This window comes from Ylistrum balloti, unplaced genomic scaffold (genome assembly GCF_031769215.1).
Source record: "Ylistrum balloti isolate Yb309-2 unplaced genomic scaffold, AGI_CSIRO_Ybal_v1 Utg369616, whole genome shotgun sequence".
Taxonomy (NCBI): Eukaryota; Metazoa; Mollusca; class Bivalvia; order Pectinida; family Pectinidae; genus Ylistrum; species Ylistrum balloti.
In genome coordinates, this window is record NW_026781889.1 from 933,739 (window position 1) to 952,557 (window position 18,819).

Below are 18,819 nucleotides of genomic sequence, written 5' to 3' on the forward strand. Positions count from 1 at the left end.
ATTTGAAAGGTCAAATATGAAATATGACAAACTAGACTCGACAATGATGTGTTTGTGTTTTACAACCATTTCAAATTTCCCTAACTGAAATGTCTCTTACTCTCCCAAAAGGAAACTATGCTAAATATATTCCAAGTTCAAGAAAGTATGGCTAGTTTAACCATATCTTCAAGTGCAATTTTGAGTGATAGTGTTTCATTGAAGAATTAATAGAATCTTTCATCTCTATGTGATAATTCAACTCCTGAGCAATATCTTTCTTGTCAAATATCCTGCAGGTTCAAGTAACTCTGTCTACATCATCCGCAGGTAATGATTATTTTTTCTCTCACGCTTAATAATCATAAAACCTTGGAAATTTTAAAGAGCGGAAGAAAGCTGTCATGCACCAACACATCAAAATAAACCAACACAAACAAGAAAAAGAATGTTCATAGAATTTATTAATCAATCATTATATCTGTAATAATCTGCAAGCAAGACCAATCAAACTTAAGAAAATTGCAGTTATGCAAAATTTCTATAATGACTAATTGTCAGAAAGACCTTGACCCCGAAAATACATGACATGAATGTCATGCTTTTAATTTTTACATACTGATAGGCATGTTGTAAAAGTCAACTCAGGGAGAACTGAAACATAAAAATCATGAGCCATATAATACAAATATTTGAATGAAGGTTTTTTTTTTTTTTTTTTTACATGGTAACATATTTTGATTTTTACTAGATTTTCACTGAAATTTTCTTATGAAAGAGTTTATAACAAGGAATGATTTACGAGTGACGGGATCAAAGGTCAGAATAAGATGCTATATTCCACATAGCTACAAATGACAACGATTGGTTAAAACTAGCTCACACTTAAACAAACTGGATGATAATATTGTGTCTTGACTAGAAAATCACTGGTTGCAGTTTAACAACCTACGAAAGACTTCAGAACTGAAGTTGGAATATTGTTATTATTCCTACATGTAAATGCTATAGTATTAAGTAATATCAGGATCATTATGTACATGTATATATAGCTGATATATCATGGTAACAGGTGGTACCCTATTTACCATAATACTTATCACTAATCCCTCTTTGAAAAAAAAATGCTACCCATCCCATTTACTATGTCATGTGTGCTATGTTATATGTACCTAACATATAACCTTACATATGGAAAATACTTCATTTCACCTCAACAAATCCTTTTATTAGTTCCCTCCAAATAATGAAATCAAACTCAAAATACATAGAAAACAGATACATGCTTTCTTCTAAAGTTTCTGTATTTCTGTATTAATTTATTGCCTGGTGTCATATTCAATGCCAAGGGTACACAGAAAAAAATTCAAATACAATCTAAGATAAAGTAGAATTGACAGTATAAAAATACTTGGCAGTTTGATAGTTCTGTGTGTTCTTAAAATGCTAAAAAAAAAACTGGCAGTACATGTATTTAGGTATGTAGAAAATTTCACACCAGGAGTTATCTCCCCTCCACTACATTTGGCCAAACGAATTTCTGAATTTCTTAAAAACCAGTTAGTATTACTTCATTTAGTTTGACTCATAAAATATTTATCCTAATAACCAACATTTTCATGGTATGAAGATAAGCTTCACTAAGCTTTCTTGATCTTAAATTTGTGTGCACTCAAATATAGATCCGTGATTTTATTTATCATCCAGGGTGTAAAAAGGTTCCTCAGGTTTGACAGATTTTTATCACACAAATTATCTCCAGACTAATAACAGGCCTCAATACAGCTGAACTCCTCGAATATTTCACAGTCATTAAGAAGACCGAATACCGGAAAAGTTTATCAGATACCTATAATGTATGTTGATATTAAAGAAGTCACTGGGTGCATGTACATGATCAGTACAGGAACGGAAAACTCTATACATACATCTTTTCATCTATTATATAAATCATTCATTTTATTATCTAGGTGTATAGCTGGTAATTTCCATGAGTCAAAATTTTCTTGATCTTTTAAAACCACTGAATAATTTTTGAACAAATCAAAATGTCACATTCTTGATGTGAAATTACATCTAATACACACATCTCATTAATTCATGGATGAAACTTTTGCGATCACTTTAATATACTGTGATATTGAGAAAATATCATCACCCAAAAATAACCAGTTCTACAGTAAATTATACTGATGTTAAGACAATTCTAAATAATTGAACTTTCACAACACAAAATGGAGTAAGAGAAAGATCATTTTCTGAAACAAAATACCCATTTCAATTTTTGTTTATGACAATGTCACCAATATATAAAGTCAAAGAAAAAAGAAGCTTTCAAGAATGTGGAAAAAATTGTTTTGAAGAGTTTGTCAGTTCAGCAATATTGAATGACTGAGTAATAGTAAAGGTTGAAAACCATAGAACTGGTTCAATCTGCGATGCATTTGATATCTGATATTTCAGAATCCACTTTCTAGATTTTTTAGAACATGTATATAAAGTTTTTATATTCTTTCACATAATCAATCAAAATGACTTGTTAGTTTGATAACACTACTTATACATATGCATGTACACATAGAAAACATTGATGGAAATCAAAATACAATTTCCTCCAGCTCCCAAAAACAATTAGGTCAATCTGTGTCTTGGAATGATACCATCTTTGAACCAAAATTAAATATATATCAACCCTTAAATTATGCCTATATCACTTCCAAAAGACTCATACTCCTTACAGAAATGTCAAGAATTAATGAAATACATAGTGAACCTGCATGTTAATAAGGAATATCAAATACTACAGAGTTGAATTAACTACAAGGACAAATGTATTTCTAATCTGATGTAATATATCAAAGACATCAATCTTGGCATATGAAGCAGAATGACAGAAATATTTTAGTGACTATATCTGGAGAAAATTACATGTGGTTTCCTTTTAAGGAAAAAAAGAATATTTCATTAAAATTTTGGCACAAAAACTCGAGATACACTTACTCTAAGGTTAGTTACAATTTTAAATCTATAAAATCTTCAAACTTTTCTGTTTCACTGGCATTCTTTAGTTCTCCTGATTTATACATGACATCTGACGGAAATATATGGCAGTGAAAATCAGGATACAATTCTTTATCAAGGATTGTCCTTTTCAAGAATTTTTCAAGATATTTGATATTAACAGCATCCATATTGAATCTGCAGCAATGTTCCAAACTGTAGTTTTTGAAATCCCGATAATCAATTTTTTTTCCAACTTTCCTTACACATATATGAATACATATACCGGTATATGATTGATTGTTTTTTGTATATGTATGTATACATAGTTCATGTAAGTTCCCAAGTACATGATTTTAGTTTCCAATGAACTGGAATTCTTGTACATATCAATTAATCTAATGAGGATTTCTACATGTCCAAAATTTTGGTAAAAGTACAGCATATAGCACCATAATTCCTTATTGCACTTAATCACCCTAGCACACCGACTCCTCTCCATTGATTGACATGAGTTTAATGTCCCTACTCTCAAGTTCCAGAGTCAGTTGTTCAACTTCTGCTTCAAGAAGTTTATTTTTACGAAACATTTGTACATAATTTAACTGAAGTTGCTTTTGATAGCGAATCACTTTGTTCTTTTCATCTGCCCATTGTTCCCGTTCTTTCTCAAGGGTATCATGATGGGCTTCAACTTCTTGCCGTAGTCTCCGAACCTCCTCGTTTAGACCTTCTTCGGCCAAGATAGGGGTTCCAGGGGATTTGACTCTATCACAGTTAGGAGACTTGCCTCTAGATTTCAAATCTTTGTCACAAACACAAGGTGTGTCCAATTCTGCTGAAGATTCTAAAGAGACTCTTCGCAAACTTTCTTTCAACGATTGAACCTCATCTGTTCTCGCAACAATTTCACGAAATTTTTCACCAATTTCTTCATCCTTTTCTAAGAGTTCTTGTTGTTTCTCCTCTATTTCTTTACGAAGCTTAAGCACCTCCTCTGTCTTATTAGCAAGACTGTCATTTAAGCTATCCACTGTTAGGTGCAAGTCACTGATGTTGTCATCCGAAACCGACTTATTATGTGAAGAAATGTTTGATACTTCTAATTCTAGTCTCTCAGTTTCCAGTTCATACGATTTCACTTTTTCCTTCAGCTCCTCATTTTCAGCTTTAATCCGATCAGACTCCTCCTTCATGGTTTTCTTTTCTTGTTGCAACTTGTAAACCTGCAAGGAGAGAACCTGTTCCGTTTTGTAAGATTTTCTTTGCTGTAACTTCAGTTTCTGATCATATTCTTCTTTAACTTGTTTCATATCATGTGACCAGGACTTTTTCTTTTCTTCATAAACTTGAAATATCGCTTTCTCATTTTTTTCCATCACATCACGTAATATATTAATTTCCGCATCCTTCTCCTTCAACATGGCCTCCAATTCCCCGACCCCACTGTCACTTGGGGAGGGAGTCTGTACATAACCTTCCAAACGATTCACAGAAACACGACTCATATTTGAAGATGGTATAGACTCGGATCGCTCTGGTGTATATTGTTTCTGACTCTGTCCATCACTTGAAAAGCTTGTCGAATGATCACTGTCCATTTGAAATGATCGAATAGACTCAGGCCGATCTGGACTGAACTGCTTGCTGTGACCATCACTCGAGAAGCTAGCCGATCGGTCGCTCTCTGTGTTAAGTGATCCATGCGACATATTTGCAACATTACGCTGGTTGGTCATTGGGTAATCCTGTGATCCGTACCCATCATCCTGCTGTGAATATTTCCTATGGTCCACCATTCGGCGAGTATTGACGTAATTGTGATTCACAACAACAGGCTTGAATGCAATTGGCTTTATAATTCCACGGGCTGGTGACTGTAACGACAAAAAGAGGTGAAAACAATTAAAAGATATCACATATAAATAGCTCAAAAACATCATTTTAGTTCACAACTGATTTGCTTACAATTTCAGAACAAAAATCCTGCATCCTGTAAGATCTATATTCGTACAAACCAAGTATAAATACATCAACTGTTCCTTTCATTGCATCTCAAATCGTTACAGGTGTTTAAAACCTTCCTTCTGATTTTGGCAACTGTTTGTGTTGATGTGTCCAGCTTAGTTAGCAAGAAATTTGGATATCAAACAAAAAACACATCCAGATGTTACCTTATCAGAACTCTTCATAATTAGAGGCACATTTAGCATGCCTGCTTAATCTGACATTTTACTGGGGTTAATTTTAGAAGTGAAACAGACATGAAGTTGATTGGAAAATGAACACACAGTACATTGGGTTTCTTAACTAGGTCTACTGAACTATTGAAGATAAGTACAAAATATTGGTAGAGATTAATGTCAACACAATTGTGATATCCGGAAAGTTCAGAATATTCAAGTACATCTCATCATGACGCTTCACTCATATGCCATTCCAGGAAATATGAGGAAACTGTCAAAAATTACTGAAAATCCTTTGTGGGGTTTTTTTCAAAATTATGTTGAAGAAAAAAAAAACATCAGCTATGATAGATTTTCGCAGAAATTATAGATATCTTATAAAGCAAAATTGTAAACGATTCATTTCTGGCAAGTGATACTAGCGCATAGATATTCAAAAAAAAACCTGTCATGTAAAGAAAGAAATGTTTTGAAATTCTTCCTGGAACAGCATAGGGTTGAATTTTTTCATCAAGTTAGAAATTTACAATAATGAATTTCCTCCATAAATAAATTTACCCCAAGTATTTTCGACACAACTACAATAATCCTTCCAATGAACTGCAGGTACTTGTGTTAAACATCTTACATACAGGTCAACGCACACATCAAAAGTGACATCAGGTGTATTTATATTATATAACAATGACATCAGCATTCAACACCTACCATGTTTGGCTTCATTATGATGTATTTTCCTGAACTAGAGATGACATATTTTGTACTGAAATCCTATCTTCAATGGTAACACACCAGTCATTAATATCCAGAATGTGTCACAGTTCAAACAATACAAACTTATTGGTAGAGTATTACATCAGTCCAACATGTAAGTCCAGTAACCTCACTTTAAAAAGTATGGCAAACAGTACTTGTTTTAGTACATCACTATACATAGACATGAACACAGGTAACTACATACTGGCCACACATGTGCTATATACTACAAGTGTCTGTGTATTGTCCACATTATGACCACACATGTGCTATATACTACAAGTGTCTATGTATTGTCCACATTATGCACATATCCTCAGTAATCAAAGGGATCCAGATAAATGAGGTATCATAATACAACTGCATATATCCTTTCTGTCCAAATCAAGGTAAAGTATTTTCACCTTTTGTTAAACAAATGTAAAAACTTTCTATCACTGAAGGTGTTTCTCTGTACAGGTAAAATAAATCACAGTCAGGTAAGACAAGATCTGACTGAGGGGATGTCACTCAGTGACAGCCGAGTCGTGTGACTGTAAATCGGGGTACATTCTACCTGGTAATGATAACAGTAGGGCCGACTGCGGAAGGACAGACACTACCCGACTCCAACGACCTTTGCCTGACAAATGTGAAACAATTACACCCTTCCATTATCAGTGGAGATATTTAAAGCATCACACACCCTTTTCCGCTATCTAACACTAAATCTGCGTAGATAAATGTTTCGTCTGTGATGCGACAATTATTCCAGATCACCTGTCGCTAACGTATAGTTAAAGATTACATTGCACACTTTCATGTCTGACGACAGATGATATGGGCTTTAATGGTAGTCTTCCTCAATTTATCAGGGAATTTAAATAAAATTTCTAGTACAAAGTATATAGAACCATTCAGATCCTGATTTAGACTTTTAAAAAGGACTTTGTAAATCTAGGGCATAAGAAAGCCTGCTGAAAGGTTCAGATTAATGGTTTATTTGATGTGATTTTTTATGCTGACACTGACAAAACTTGGTTGCCTGGCAGATTTGAACTTATTGATATGAAAATTATACCTGATCCAATTATGTATCCAAAGCACTTGATATATGAGACTTTACACTTTGCAAACCATATCATTAGCCTAAATATGATATATAAAGACAGTCATCACACTTAACAATTGTCTGCATGTCACATCTTAACACTTGGAACTGAAGAGCTTCAGTAAAAAATTCATTTGGAACAGAACTGAATTTATGCAAACAGATATCATGGAATTTAAGGGAAATTTGTTGAATTGTTGAAAAGATAAAAAGTATGCGTGTAAATTATACAACATACCATCACATTGTGGGTTTATTCTAATACAATCTGATTTCATTAGATTAAATTGAATTAAACTGAAGGAGTCGGTAAACTAATCAATGTTCAAAAGGCTTAAAGAATTTCTCCACGGTAACAGGATAGGCTACAATTATGTGCATCAACATTCCCAAATTGACATTTCCCTGATCTTTGACTGTACTCTTTACCCCACCAAACAAACATCCCTCTGACCTAGATCAAGTTAACCTACAAAATACTCGTTTCTTTGAGACGTAATAGATAAATCAAAGAAGAAAGGCAAATGCATATGGAATACATGCAATTTAAAAAAATAGATGCTAATCTTTTATTTTTTCGACTTTTCCAATGCTTTCACTTTAACACAAATGAAAAGTATCCACTGATGATGACTGGCAATTCATTTGTTTTACAATTCTGTTGTGTGGTTCTAGTAAAATAACTTCTAACATCATATTTCTCTCATTAAATGTATGTTGTAAGAAACCTCGTATAATGAAGTCACAAAAAACTCAATTTTTATGTCATGACTCATGAAGTCACTTGGACATGATAATCAATCATGGAAATAAACAATATGAATAAAAACATTTAAAGACAAAGATTCAATCCATTATACAGATAAAACAGATACTAAAATCATCGAGAAAACTAACAATAATAAAACATTAATATTGCAAAAAGAGAACAAATGAAATAAAAAAATGGTGTGTGTTATCATCTCTGCAATGAATAAAACCTTTGCTGATGTATATGAGAAATATTCCAATAAATGAAAAATTAAAATTCCACCAAACAATGAACAGCGTTCTCTTAACAGCTCTTTTTACTACCACTGGTCCAGACAGATAAAAATGTAGACATTGAGGTGTCACTCAATGAAATGAAGTGGTGCGGTATACTGTAATCTTAAAAGGTAACACTACTCTATGTTTGACAAGAGTGCCCTCCTGGTCCATTTCCTACTCAGCAGGAGAAGTAATCATGCATTACCAATATCAAAGACTAAGTTATTTTATGATTGTAAGTAGTATAATCACAACCTACCTATATCTGCAAGTTTTCAATCCTACATCTTATATACAGAATACTATTCCCTTGAAACCGTGGTGTATATTTGCCTAAAGTGATGGGAATAAAGACAGACAGGGTGTTATTGTAACCCCCTAGGGATTTCCTGAGCCAGTCATACAATCAATTGGCTAAAGTATGTAAGATCTACAGGTACACATTCAAGGCTGTAAGTTAATTAGATGTTTGTCTAAGCATGATTTGCCAGCAGGAATCACAGGTATGTGATAGTTATATCTAATAATCCAGGTATATATGGAGATGTTGACCTGAGAATTTTGTAACTGTCCGTTAATGGACTCATGATACCCTTAATAAACATCCTACAGTTTTCATATCAATCAATCAGCAGAGCCTCAGGTTTTCACAAATTTTGATCAATGGTCAGCAATGTGACCGCTGGATTTTAGTGGTCAGTTACTTTGATATTTGTCTAGGGAGACATCAAGCTTTACTGATAAGGTGGACAATGAGATAAGCCTTATATTGACTTACACCAAATATATCATATACATGTATATACCCACAGGTAGTGTTTGTAGGAGACATGCCACAGATATACAATGTAAACCATGCTTATTGTCATCTACCTTACACACACCTGAAACTTATCATTATTTATATATACTCTATATCCCCTGGTACTGTCATGGTATCTGACCCAGGAATGTCTGTTATCATAGCTCAACCACTTCACAGATCTTTCTTTAAAAATCACACCTTCACACTGTCAATTTATCAAACTTTTCCACCAGTAATGTTTTAATGTCCAAAATAAGATAAATTTTTCATATGCATCCTTTCAAAATCTGGACCCAATCAAACTTCTTGGAAAGAACATATTTCTTTTCTGTTAAAAACACATCTGCATATCTGAAGTATGATTGAATAAAATATTTATGCACCAGTATAGAAAATCATATGTTAATTGATCAAGATGTTCACTGAAATCATTTCATTTATCAACTTCAAAATTTTGACATATTATTTCTTTTACTAGGAAACTGATGATAAACATGTATATTATCAGAGACATATATAACACGTTATATACGTCTCTGATATTATACAGGAATCTGTTAGTTATGGAACGGAACACTTAAACATTTTCTTTGACAAGAACAGTAATGTTCTTTTGAATTCAATAAGTCAATCTTAGTGGCCAAGGCTAAACATAAGACATATAACAATTCCATAAAACTAAAGCATGGTGAGAGACAAACTTACCATGACAACAGCACTTTCATTTGTTAAGTGCTGCCTGTAATATCAACCACTTACATCAGTTCTATAAAAACATTTGACCTTGACCCTGTAGAGAATGACAGGGTCCCCAGGCCAGAGTAATTGATGGAAACAAGTGAGCTGACAAGTTGTCACATTACATAGCAAATATTATCTTAATCCTACAATTGTTTTTTTTTTTTTTCTTTCTTTTTTAAATGATAAAGACTCATTCAAAACAACACCAAGAAATTTGGGCAGGTTTACTTGATCTGAAAAAGGAATGAATTTTGGTTAAAATTCAGCTATACTCATTAGGAATGGTGAAATGACAGGGACATTATATTCAACTATGCAGCTAATGAGACAAACAAAAAAATTAAGGAAAATAAATGTTTAATTTACATCCCATTCAATCACAAGAAAAATGTATTATCTCACGATTTTGTTTGGATTTTTCGATAATAGTTGCTCAGGCCACTAAATACCAGGCCCCACTTGTATAAAATATCTCAATTTCAGATTTCCTCAAGCCCAGATTTTCCTCAGCTAATATCTCCTTGAAAATATCTTGTATGAAAATTCCACAAGGAATTTCAGGAAAACCTAGCCGATGCCTTCCTCCTGTTCCTTGAGAAAATTTTATAAAAGCCATTTTTGAGGAGATATCAGCTTAGGAAAATCTCAACTTGAGGAAATTTCAAGTTGAGATGTTTTATATGAGTGGGGCCAGGTATATATAACCTGTGGGTATATGGTCAGCCATGCTGCTTGATGGAAGGACAGAATATTTTTGATAAACAAAAGCTCTAGAATCATTTACATCCATTAAAATATAAATCCCGGTGTATCAAGTTCAGAATTAATCTTTTAGTTGGGAGGATTTCCATTCCTAGTATACAAAAAAAACCTTATCTTGACAAACATTCCTAGGTTAGAAATAATACAACAGATATATTACAGTACTGATGTTGCTAACCTCGTATCACTGGTATACACTTTCCTCGATCAATAAAGCTACCAGTAAAACTGTATACTACAGCACAGGATCAATGATCAAATCTTTACCTCTCCTCTGTTAAACATTTAGAGACTTGGCAGATGGTACTAAATATCCAAACACCAACTTTTTCACATTTGATGCCTCAGCATTTCTATTACGTGTTAGAACATCTCACGCGATTCTGTTGGGAATTTTTCTCCATCAGTTTCCTGAAGCTGTCATGCAATGTGTACACAAATGGGATATTTACACGTTGAGAAAATGTATTTTCTGGGTATCTCATCCAGTACAACTGTCGTCATTCCTTATTTTATCTATAGAGCTTACGCAGACTTTTTTTCGATGTACTTCACATTTGTTTAAAATATATCACAAGCTGGTTTTTTGGTTGCAGGAATCATTCCTATCTTGACAAAAACTCCATTTCATATTTCGACAGTAACCAGCATGAATCCAAACTACTTCCTTAAATATGACAAAAAAGATGGCTTAAGTCCATTTATGTTGTCAGACTAATGCTCCCCAAGATGCCAAGTTAAATGTCCACATTGTACAATGTCATCAGAAGTCTACAGCAGGTCAGCATACATCACTGTCACCTAAATGTGTATTAGTCACGCTCCATTATACACTCGTCTTCATATTCCATACAAACATTCAAGCCGCTGAAGCACTGAGCCATTTGATATCAACAAAAAGCTTAACTGAATCAATAAGTTTTGAACCACAGGATCAAACTTTTTGCTTGTAAAATGTGTAGAGAAAATTCAAATAGAGTTTGTTTCATGATTAATCACTGTAGAAGAAATTTCTAAAACCACAAAAGTATAGACAGATTTAGCCCAGTGAAACCTATCAGAGAAAATGTCTAGAACATGATGGCAAGATAAATGTATGTCTATGAGGTGTCAGTCACTACCGATTTGTGACATCAGCAGTCGCCAGTGTACAAAGCCTTTCTGATATACCTTTGATCAACGACCATAGTAGCTGCAGGTAGAATAATTTTCATTTAATATATGTTAATAAACTCAGGTAGAATTTTACCTATAGAGGTTTACTAAACAAAAAGACGATGCTGTAAAGCCAAACATTTACAGGTATAAATCCTTAAAAATCTGTGTCACTGTTTTATTAACCCTGCCTCACTACAAAGTTTGTTATCAGTATAGACAGGTACACAACAGATGTAAAATGTTGGCAGGTGGTTTATAGGTCTACTGGCTAGTACATATAATACTATATAATGCTACTTCAATTTACACTACACATAAAATATACGTCAGTACACGCATCTAATACCTAGGTCTATAATGCATGTCATTCAAACGCTGTATTGATCTCTTGACAGTAAAATATTGTGTGTATTGACTGCATTAAAAGTCCTAAATTCTCTGACAGAATCGTTGGGTAAAGACGACACAGGATAACAGGAAAAAATGTATCATTACATAAAATGGTCAATTAAAATGTTTTTGAGGGCTTGGGTATGGGGGTGGGGTGGGGGGAACAATTGGGTATATCAGTCAACTAAGCCATATGTCAAATACATGTCTGACTTGCAGATTTCCTGAAATTATGCCATGTGTATTCATTTCAAAATTACCATAATGTATTCCTGACACCAGTATTTTAGCCTATATAGTACCTAATACAGTATGCATCTACTTGCTATCCTATAAAACACAGCTACAGATGATGTCAATTACCATAACTGTCTTTCTGTTCTACACAATACAGGTGACAGCAAAAACATGTATGGTCTCTAATTTCAAATTTAACTTGTGATTTTCTGTTATGATTTGTAATATAATCCACATATTTCCCAGACCAGCCCCTTCAAAATGCCAGAAATTCACTCTGCTAACAATGCATTTGCTAGAATTTATATACATTCATTGCATCGACAGTGAAAAAGAAAAAAAATTACACGTAAATTTATGATGCTATATATAAATAACCATTGTACATTAAGATGTACACAAATACTGTATTTGTATCAAACTTACACAAAACAATATCACTGCATCAAATTTCACCACAGATAATGATCAGAGACAGTGAACGAAAATCAATCTGGTTTACCTACAATTTCTTGTACCGAGAAGAGAATAATGTATAATCCTGCGTTGTAACAGTAGGGAAAAATATCCTGAAAACCATCACAGACCAGGATCCCAAATGTATAATGCCCCTACCTGTACAGGTATACAGTATAGCTGATGCGTAAAGGTATAAGTACTTCATGTGTATTAGTGTCCTGGTCAGTGTACAGTCATCACTTTGCATAATTCATAAGGACATGAAAACTGACCATCTTGAACTGGTATAAGGAGAAGTGTATTAGACATGTGGTCAGGATACATGTACAGTCATAGCCATGTATAATCATAAGTACAAAACACAGACTGACCAGTGACATCATCTTTTATCTATGTCATTAATGCACCTATACACCTTGGACTGGAGGTGGACACTAGCTGTCCACTGTAAGGTGTTAAGCATGGAACACCTGCGACATTTACAGTACACCTGTATACACAGATATCATTTTACTGTCAGATACTATACAGGTGTTGTCATACCTATTATGCTGTAATGGACTCTGCTACCCATTGATGTGGATTTATCTATGAAATGTATAGGTAATGACAGGGTGAAACATCAATCATAAAATGTCTATCTGAAATTAAAACAGAGAACATGTTCTGTAATAATACTAATTATTTGTCACATGTTGGCAGTCAATAAGGCATTGAGTCAGTAGAATTTTTCCATCTCAAAAAGAAATTCACAGTACCAAATATTTTTTAAAGTGTTTGCATGGATTCTGTTAGAAAATAAAAAAAACACATTTGTAAATTAAAAGCCATTGCATCATTCACAACAAGAAGTTGTATTTCTATTATAACTTTATCAGACTTTAGTATATATCTAAATTAAAGTCCATACTTATATATGTATATCTAAAACAAGGTAAAAAATTTATGGGAGATAACTCTGTCTCACAAAAGAATGATGTGTACAGCATAAATGATATTGATTACATGATATTTACTGACCATTAATGGTGAAATAGTCATCTTTCTCTATAGAATAGATATTTAATATTCTGCCTAATCTATATCTAATGCATATCAACTTAAATCACACATGTTGTCCAGTTACCTGACTTCGATGATATCAAATTAAGAGACTGACTTGAAATTTAGTGATGGATCAATTCAACTCTCTCCAAATAAGAACAATTATTCATGGTGTATGAAAATGATACCTCAGTAACTTTATGCTTTCATCTGCTGACCTTCACATCTCAGAGGGAGTTAATTACAGCTGTGTAACACCTGCCAACTGATTATGAGACGAAGTTGTATAATATTTTTTTTACTTTCACCAGGTGTGACATTAGGTCTAGCATCATTACCTACCTAATCAGCAGCAGTGAGGTATATATATATATATATATTCAGACACTAATTGGGTTCTTCTTTAATTATACCCTAAAGAGATTTCAGCAAATTCATTTACAACCATTACCACTAAGGAACTCCATATCTGCACAACAAAATACCACACACATCATCAAAAACTCATTATATATAACTGAAATACAACTCTTCACTTGCTTCATTTTGATTTTTTGATTTTTTTTTCAATTGGTAAAAATATCTTAAAAGACCGTTGATAAATGATTTTAATAGCAAAAAGACATAACTTAATTGATCATAAGAGACAAATTCAAACTGTTTTAGAAAATATCCATGGAATTGATTAACATCTGTCAGTTTAATATTAGTTTATTAAATTATTTTGATTTTCATAATAATAATTGCAGACTTTAAAATGGTTGTATACTGAAGAAAAATTTCACTTGACCTTACAGATCAAAACATTATAAATTTAAATATTTTCGAATTTCTTTTTCCATTTTCTAAGTGAAACCATTTGCACATCAATGTTCTGTTTGACCTCTTGACCTTATAGTGGGTGACTTCTTTTATACAATATCACAATTATGCTGATAAATCTGCATGAATTCAAATTTCAAAAAACTAATGTGTATCATTTATTTTATCTTGTCGCGTAAGTAGTAAAATCTGTCCAATAACGACAACGTAAAACATCTAACACCTGTACAGATGTGAGTTCCTGGACAGAATTAAACAAACCTGATTTATACTACAATATACAAAAGTTGTGATGGCTTTTTAATTGTCCCTAAACCTTTTGTAACTTTTAGGATTTATGGCTGTCACAAAATTACAACATAATGTCACTTATCTCTTGTACTCTGATATATAACCAGTCACATAAAGAAATAATAACAATAATTACAAAAACATGTATACTACACTCCCACAAAATTGTGCATAATTATTAAAATTTGAAATGGTTTTGTTTCATGTACGTTTTCAATTACGAAATTATCCATTGATGTCATTTTTGTCTATGTTTTATAATTAAGGACAGTCAGTTTTGATTTATGCAGTTCTTAATATACACCCAGAGCTGAATTCAAAAACAATACCCACAATCCTCTGAGGTTAAAGTTGAACAAACAACTATAATAAAATCACAGAGGTATGAAATGGGTCTATCAACAGCTATTGATCACTAACGTGATACATTTTGAAGTGACCTGTGACTCATCCAGCTATTTTGTTTTAGTGTTATCAAGTTGCTTTTATAAAAATCTCCAATCATTTAACACCAGCCTTAATCAAAATCTAAATCAGAAGTCTATCCTTGATTAAAATAATATCCCTTCATTAAAACAATAGAAGGACATTCCATTAGCATGAATCAGAAATTATAGATGAATGATTAAGCCTTATAATGGTCATTTTAAAGTCAAGCAGTTGATTTGAGTCCTGATGAATGAACTGTAAGGTTTTAAGTGCATTTAATGATAGAACAAAGTGTATATGCAAAACAGAAAAAAAGCATGTTTTGTGTCATACAAAATGAGATTTTTGTGAACAAATACATCTTTCGGAAAATGTTGAGAAAATTTGACAGAAAATGAATTACCTTGAATACAAAATAACCAGTTTTATGAAGAATATCGCCTGGAGTATGCCAAATGAAGCAAATTTGAGAAAAGAAGAAATAGAAATAGGAACGATTACACATTTACCTGTAATCATCAGCCATCCATAAGATAAGTGCTATCTCAACAGCCTCATTATTGTCTTAAACACTGTTGACATAGAGACGATTCAGGCCAACACCTGACTCGAGTCTGTATCATGTGACCTTACAATACTTTTTACCATGGTGACACAGGTATTTTGATGTGACGGCGACATTCATTTTAGTGGTAGATACTTCCCTTCTACAGGATTAGAGGCTGGTATTTCAGCAAGTCAGCAGGACGTGATATAATCCTGACTTTACTTAGTACAGATAAACCTAACATTTCACCCCTTTACAGCCTCCGTTTACATCTCTAACAGCAGTGATCTGCCTTGTCTACAACCCAGCAATAATCAAACCATGACATTTTGAGTCCTTGCTTAAGTTGTCAACTGTTTAAAAAGAGAGTATTCAAAATTCTCAGACTAAAACAGTGCCTTTACCGATTTCTATGTGACAAAATCAATGATCCTATCTGATAGATTTGTTAGCAATTAAAATGTGATAAATAAAACAAAAGTTTAAACAATGTAACCGTAGAGAGAATATACACTATGCAACAAGACTGAGGCACATCCAAACTTAGCACAGACCCTTCAAACACTTGATGCACTGGCCATTGGTGAATCAGGGCCAGTTCAGATCAGCTCATTTTTCTACACTCTTTTTTTGAAGTCTTCAAATCCCAGAGAAAACTGTTTTGAACACAATCCAAGCTCCAGGTAAAATGATACAATCAACTTCAAGCAAAGGTTGATGGCATGCACCACAGTAACTGAGCATCAAGAATGCAACAGCCAGATCCTTTAACCCAAATCTGCCAACTCTGAACTCAAACCCAACACACTTACACACATCTTAAATGATAAGCAGCAATGGTCCAGATCGGCTAACTTTCCTTTCTCAAGAAGACTTCACCATCAAAGACATAAACAAAATCAGACAATGTTCAATGGTCAATGTATCCTTTTGCCATGAATATACAAGACTGCTTCTGACAAGATAGGTACCAGGTAGGGCAACTCAAAACTTGGAGACACTAAGGAGTGGTCAAATCCATTTCTGCTGCATTGATCAAACAATATAGCTTGAGTTTCCTTCAAACCAAGGAAAGATTAATGAGCATGTCTTCCACAATACTTAACTGATACAGTTTTTGGAATTTTTCTGTTAAAAGCTATGAGAAATTTTATCCTTGTGAACCAAGACCGTTACTGATACAAATGCAAAAGTAGTTACATAAATCAATTCTCTAACGCATGCTTCAACTTCTACCGTATTGTCAGCCAAAATAAGGCAGCGGGTGAAGATTTACAATTCTTATCTAATGATACTATTGATGTTGGTATCTAATGATACCTACACTGACCATCTTAAGAATAGTACGGTTATAACAGCCTAACATACTGTACCATTTATCCTAGCTATGACCTCTCGGTCTAAAGGTAAGTAAGTCTACCAATGTTCATCCCATTCACAAAATGTATATATCAGATTTTTTTAATTTCTTGAGCAGACATCCATGTGGCATATGATTGACTTACCAGTCAGAATTGACCTACGTCTTGCCAGATATTTCCCTTCCAAGTGAGTGCACTCCAAGGTCAGACAAGTTTATAAGCAAACAGAAATCTGTTCTGAGTAAAAACTATTGTTTCCAGCACTAAGTAATTTCCAATACACATTACTTCTGTCCATATTTGTAATCAGTCATAGAAATTCCATTGATCAAACCCATCATTCTCAAACTGAAAATGTTTTAAATAAAACTATCAATCATACAGAATAACTTAATCAAGGTGAAATACTGACATAGAAATTCACTCTTTTGATCCTCAACATTTGGTAAAGCTTAGAACTACCTAATTCAACCTAAGGAATTTATATACCAACTATCAGATTCTAATGTCCTTAACTATTCTTTTTAACTTTCATCAATGACAAGACATAGTTCTTAATCATCAATAAAGCAACTTGTCGAGTACTTCACACTCCTTGACTGATAAGGTTAAATTCCAGTGTCCAAAACTGATACTTTTTGACTTGCAGGTTTGACAAGGTTCCTTATCAATATACTTGCATTTTTTGACATATGTAAGAATCAGTAAATCCAACTCCAACTATACTTTTCTGCCCCAGACGCTCTTCCACTGACTCTCTGTCTTTGGAATAAATATTGTCTTCACCAAATTAATTTACTTGCATGGCCTCTCTGCAGCCAGGTCAAATTCCGGAGTGTCCAAACCAACTGTTTCAACTAATCTCTATGTCATCTTGTTTTACGACTGGAAATTTTACTGCGTGGAACGAAGAATTGGCTTCTTACAATAGTGTTAGTATCAATTAACAAGAAATTGTTCAATTATTTAAGATTTTTAAAACTGACAGAATGTATGGTGTCTAAGTACCCTGAACCCAAGCTGTTCCTATCACTGACAGTTAATCAGTGGTCTTCCAATACGGACAATAGAATTCTCCAACTTACACACTGCTTAACAAATAGCCTTTACAATTTGGTGATGATTTTAAATGTCCTAGTGTCGCCATGTTGATGTCCAACCCTTCCGAAGTACAAAATACGTATATGCAGTGTAAATAAATGAAAGACCTATATGTATTTTGATGACTGCCATCTGGTTAGAAATTTTTGAAAATAATGCTAAATTGTTACTTAAAAGTCAGTTAGCAAATTAAGATATATTACAACAAGTCTGATATTAATTTTTGAGAAAATTGTTAAGAAAAATTCAATTTCAAAATAAAAAAATAAGCAATATATCAAACTGTCAAGATTAATTGCACCAGGTTATGTATGTATGGAACTAAAAAAAAGTAAAAAAAAAAAAAACTTACATTTTCAATATCTATAGGTTTCATCGTAGTATGTTTGATAGTAAAAATCTCCAGTAATTTCCATTGAAGAATGATCACATTCACCGTCCTCCTGAAGGCATGTGAGTAACTGTATTACACAGACCTATATATCTACTCATATACATTTGTAAATGGTACGTCCCAATACACATCTGATTGATTTGTCACCTATAATTGGTGTACGAAACCAATAGGTCTATACTCACCCCATAGGAATCCCTAAATATGGTCTTGACACCTTTAACTGTCCAATACACAA

At 33.3% G+C, this 18,819-nt stretch overlaps 1 protein-coding gene across 1 annotated transcript in view; it reads right to left on the reverse strand.

The window, feature by feature from the left end:
- Nucleotides 1-425: 425 nt before the first annotated feature.
- Nucleotides 426-18,819, reverse strand: part of LOC132548219 (leucine zipper putative tumor suppressor 2 homolog) — a 69,772-nt gene continuing 51,378 nt past the window's right edge. The window contains exon 3 of the mRNA XM_060212044.1: nt 426-4,856. Coding sequence (XP_060068027.1) covers nt 3,459-4,856 — 1,398 coding nt within the window. The 3' untranslated portion in view covers nt 426-3,458. The remainder of the gene's footprint in view (nt 4,857-18,819) is intronic.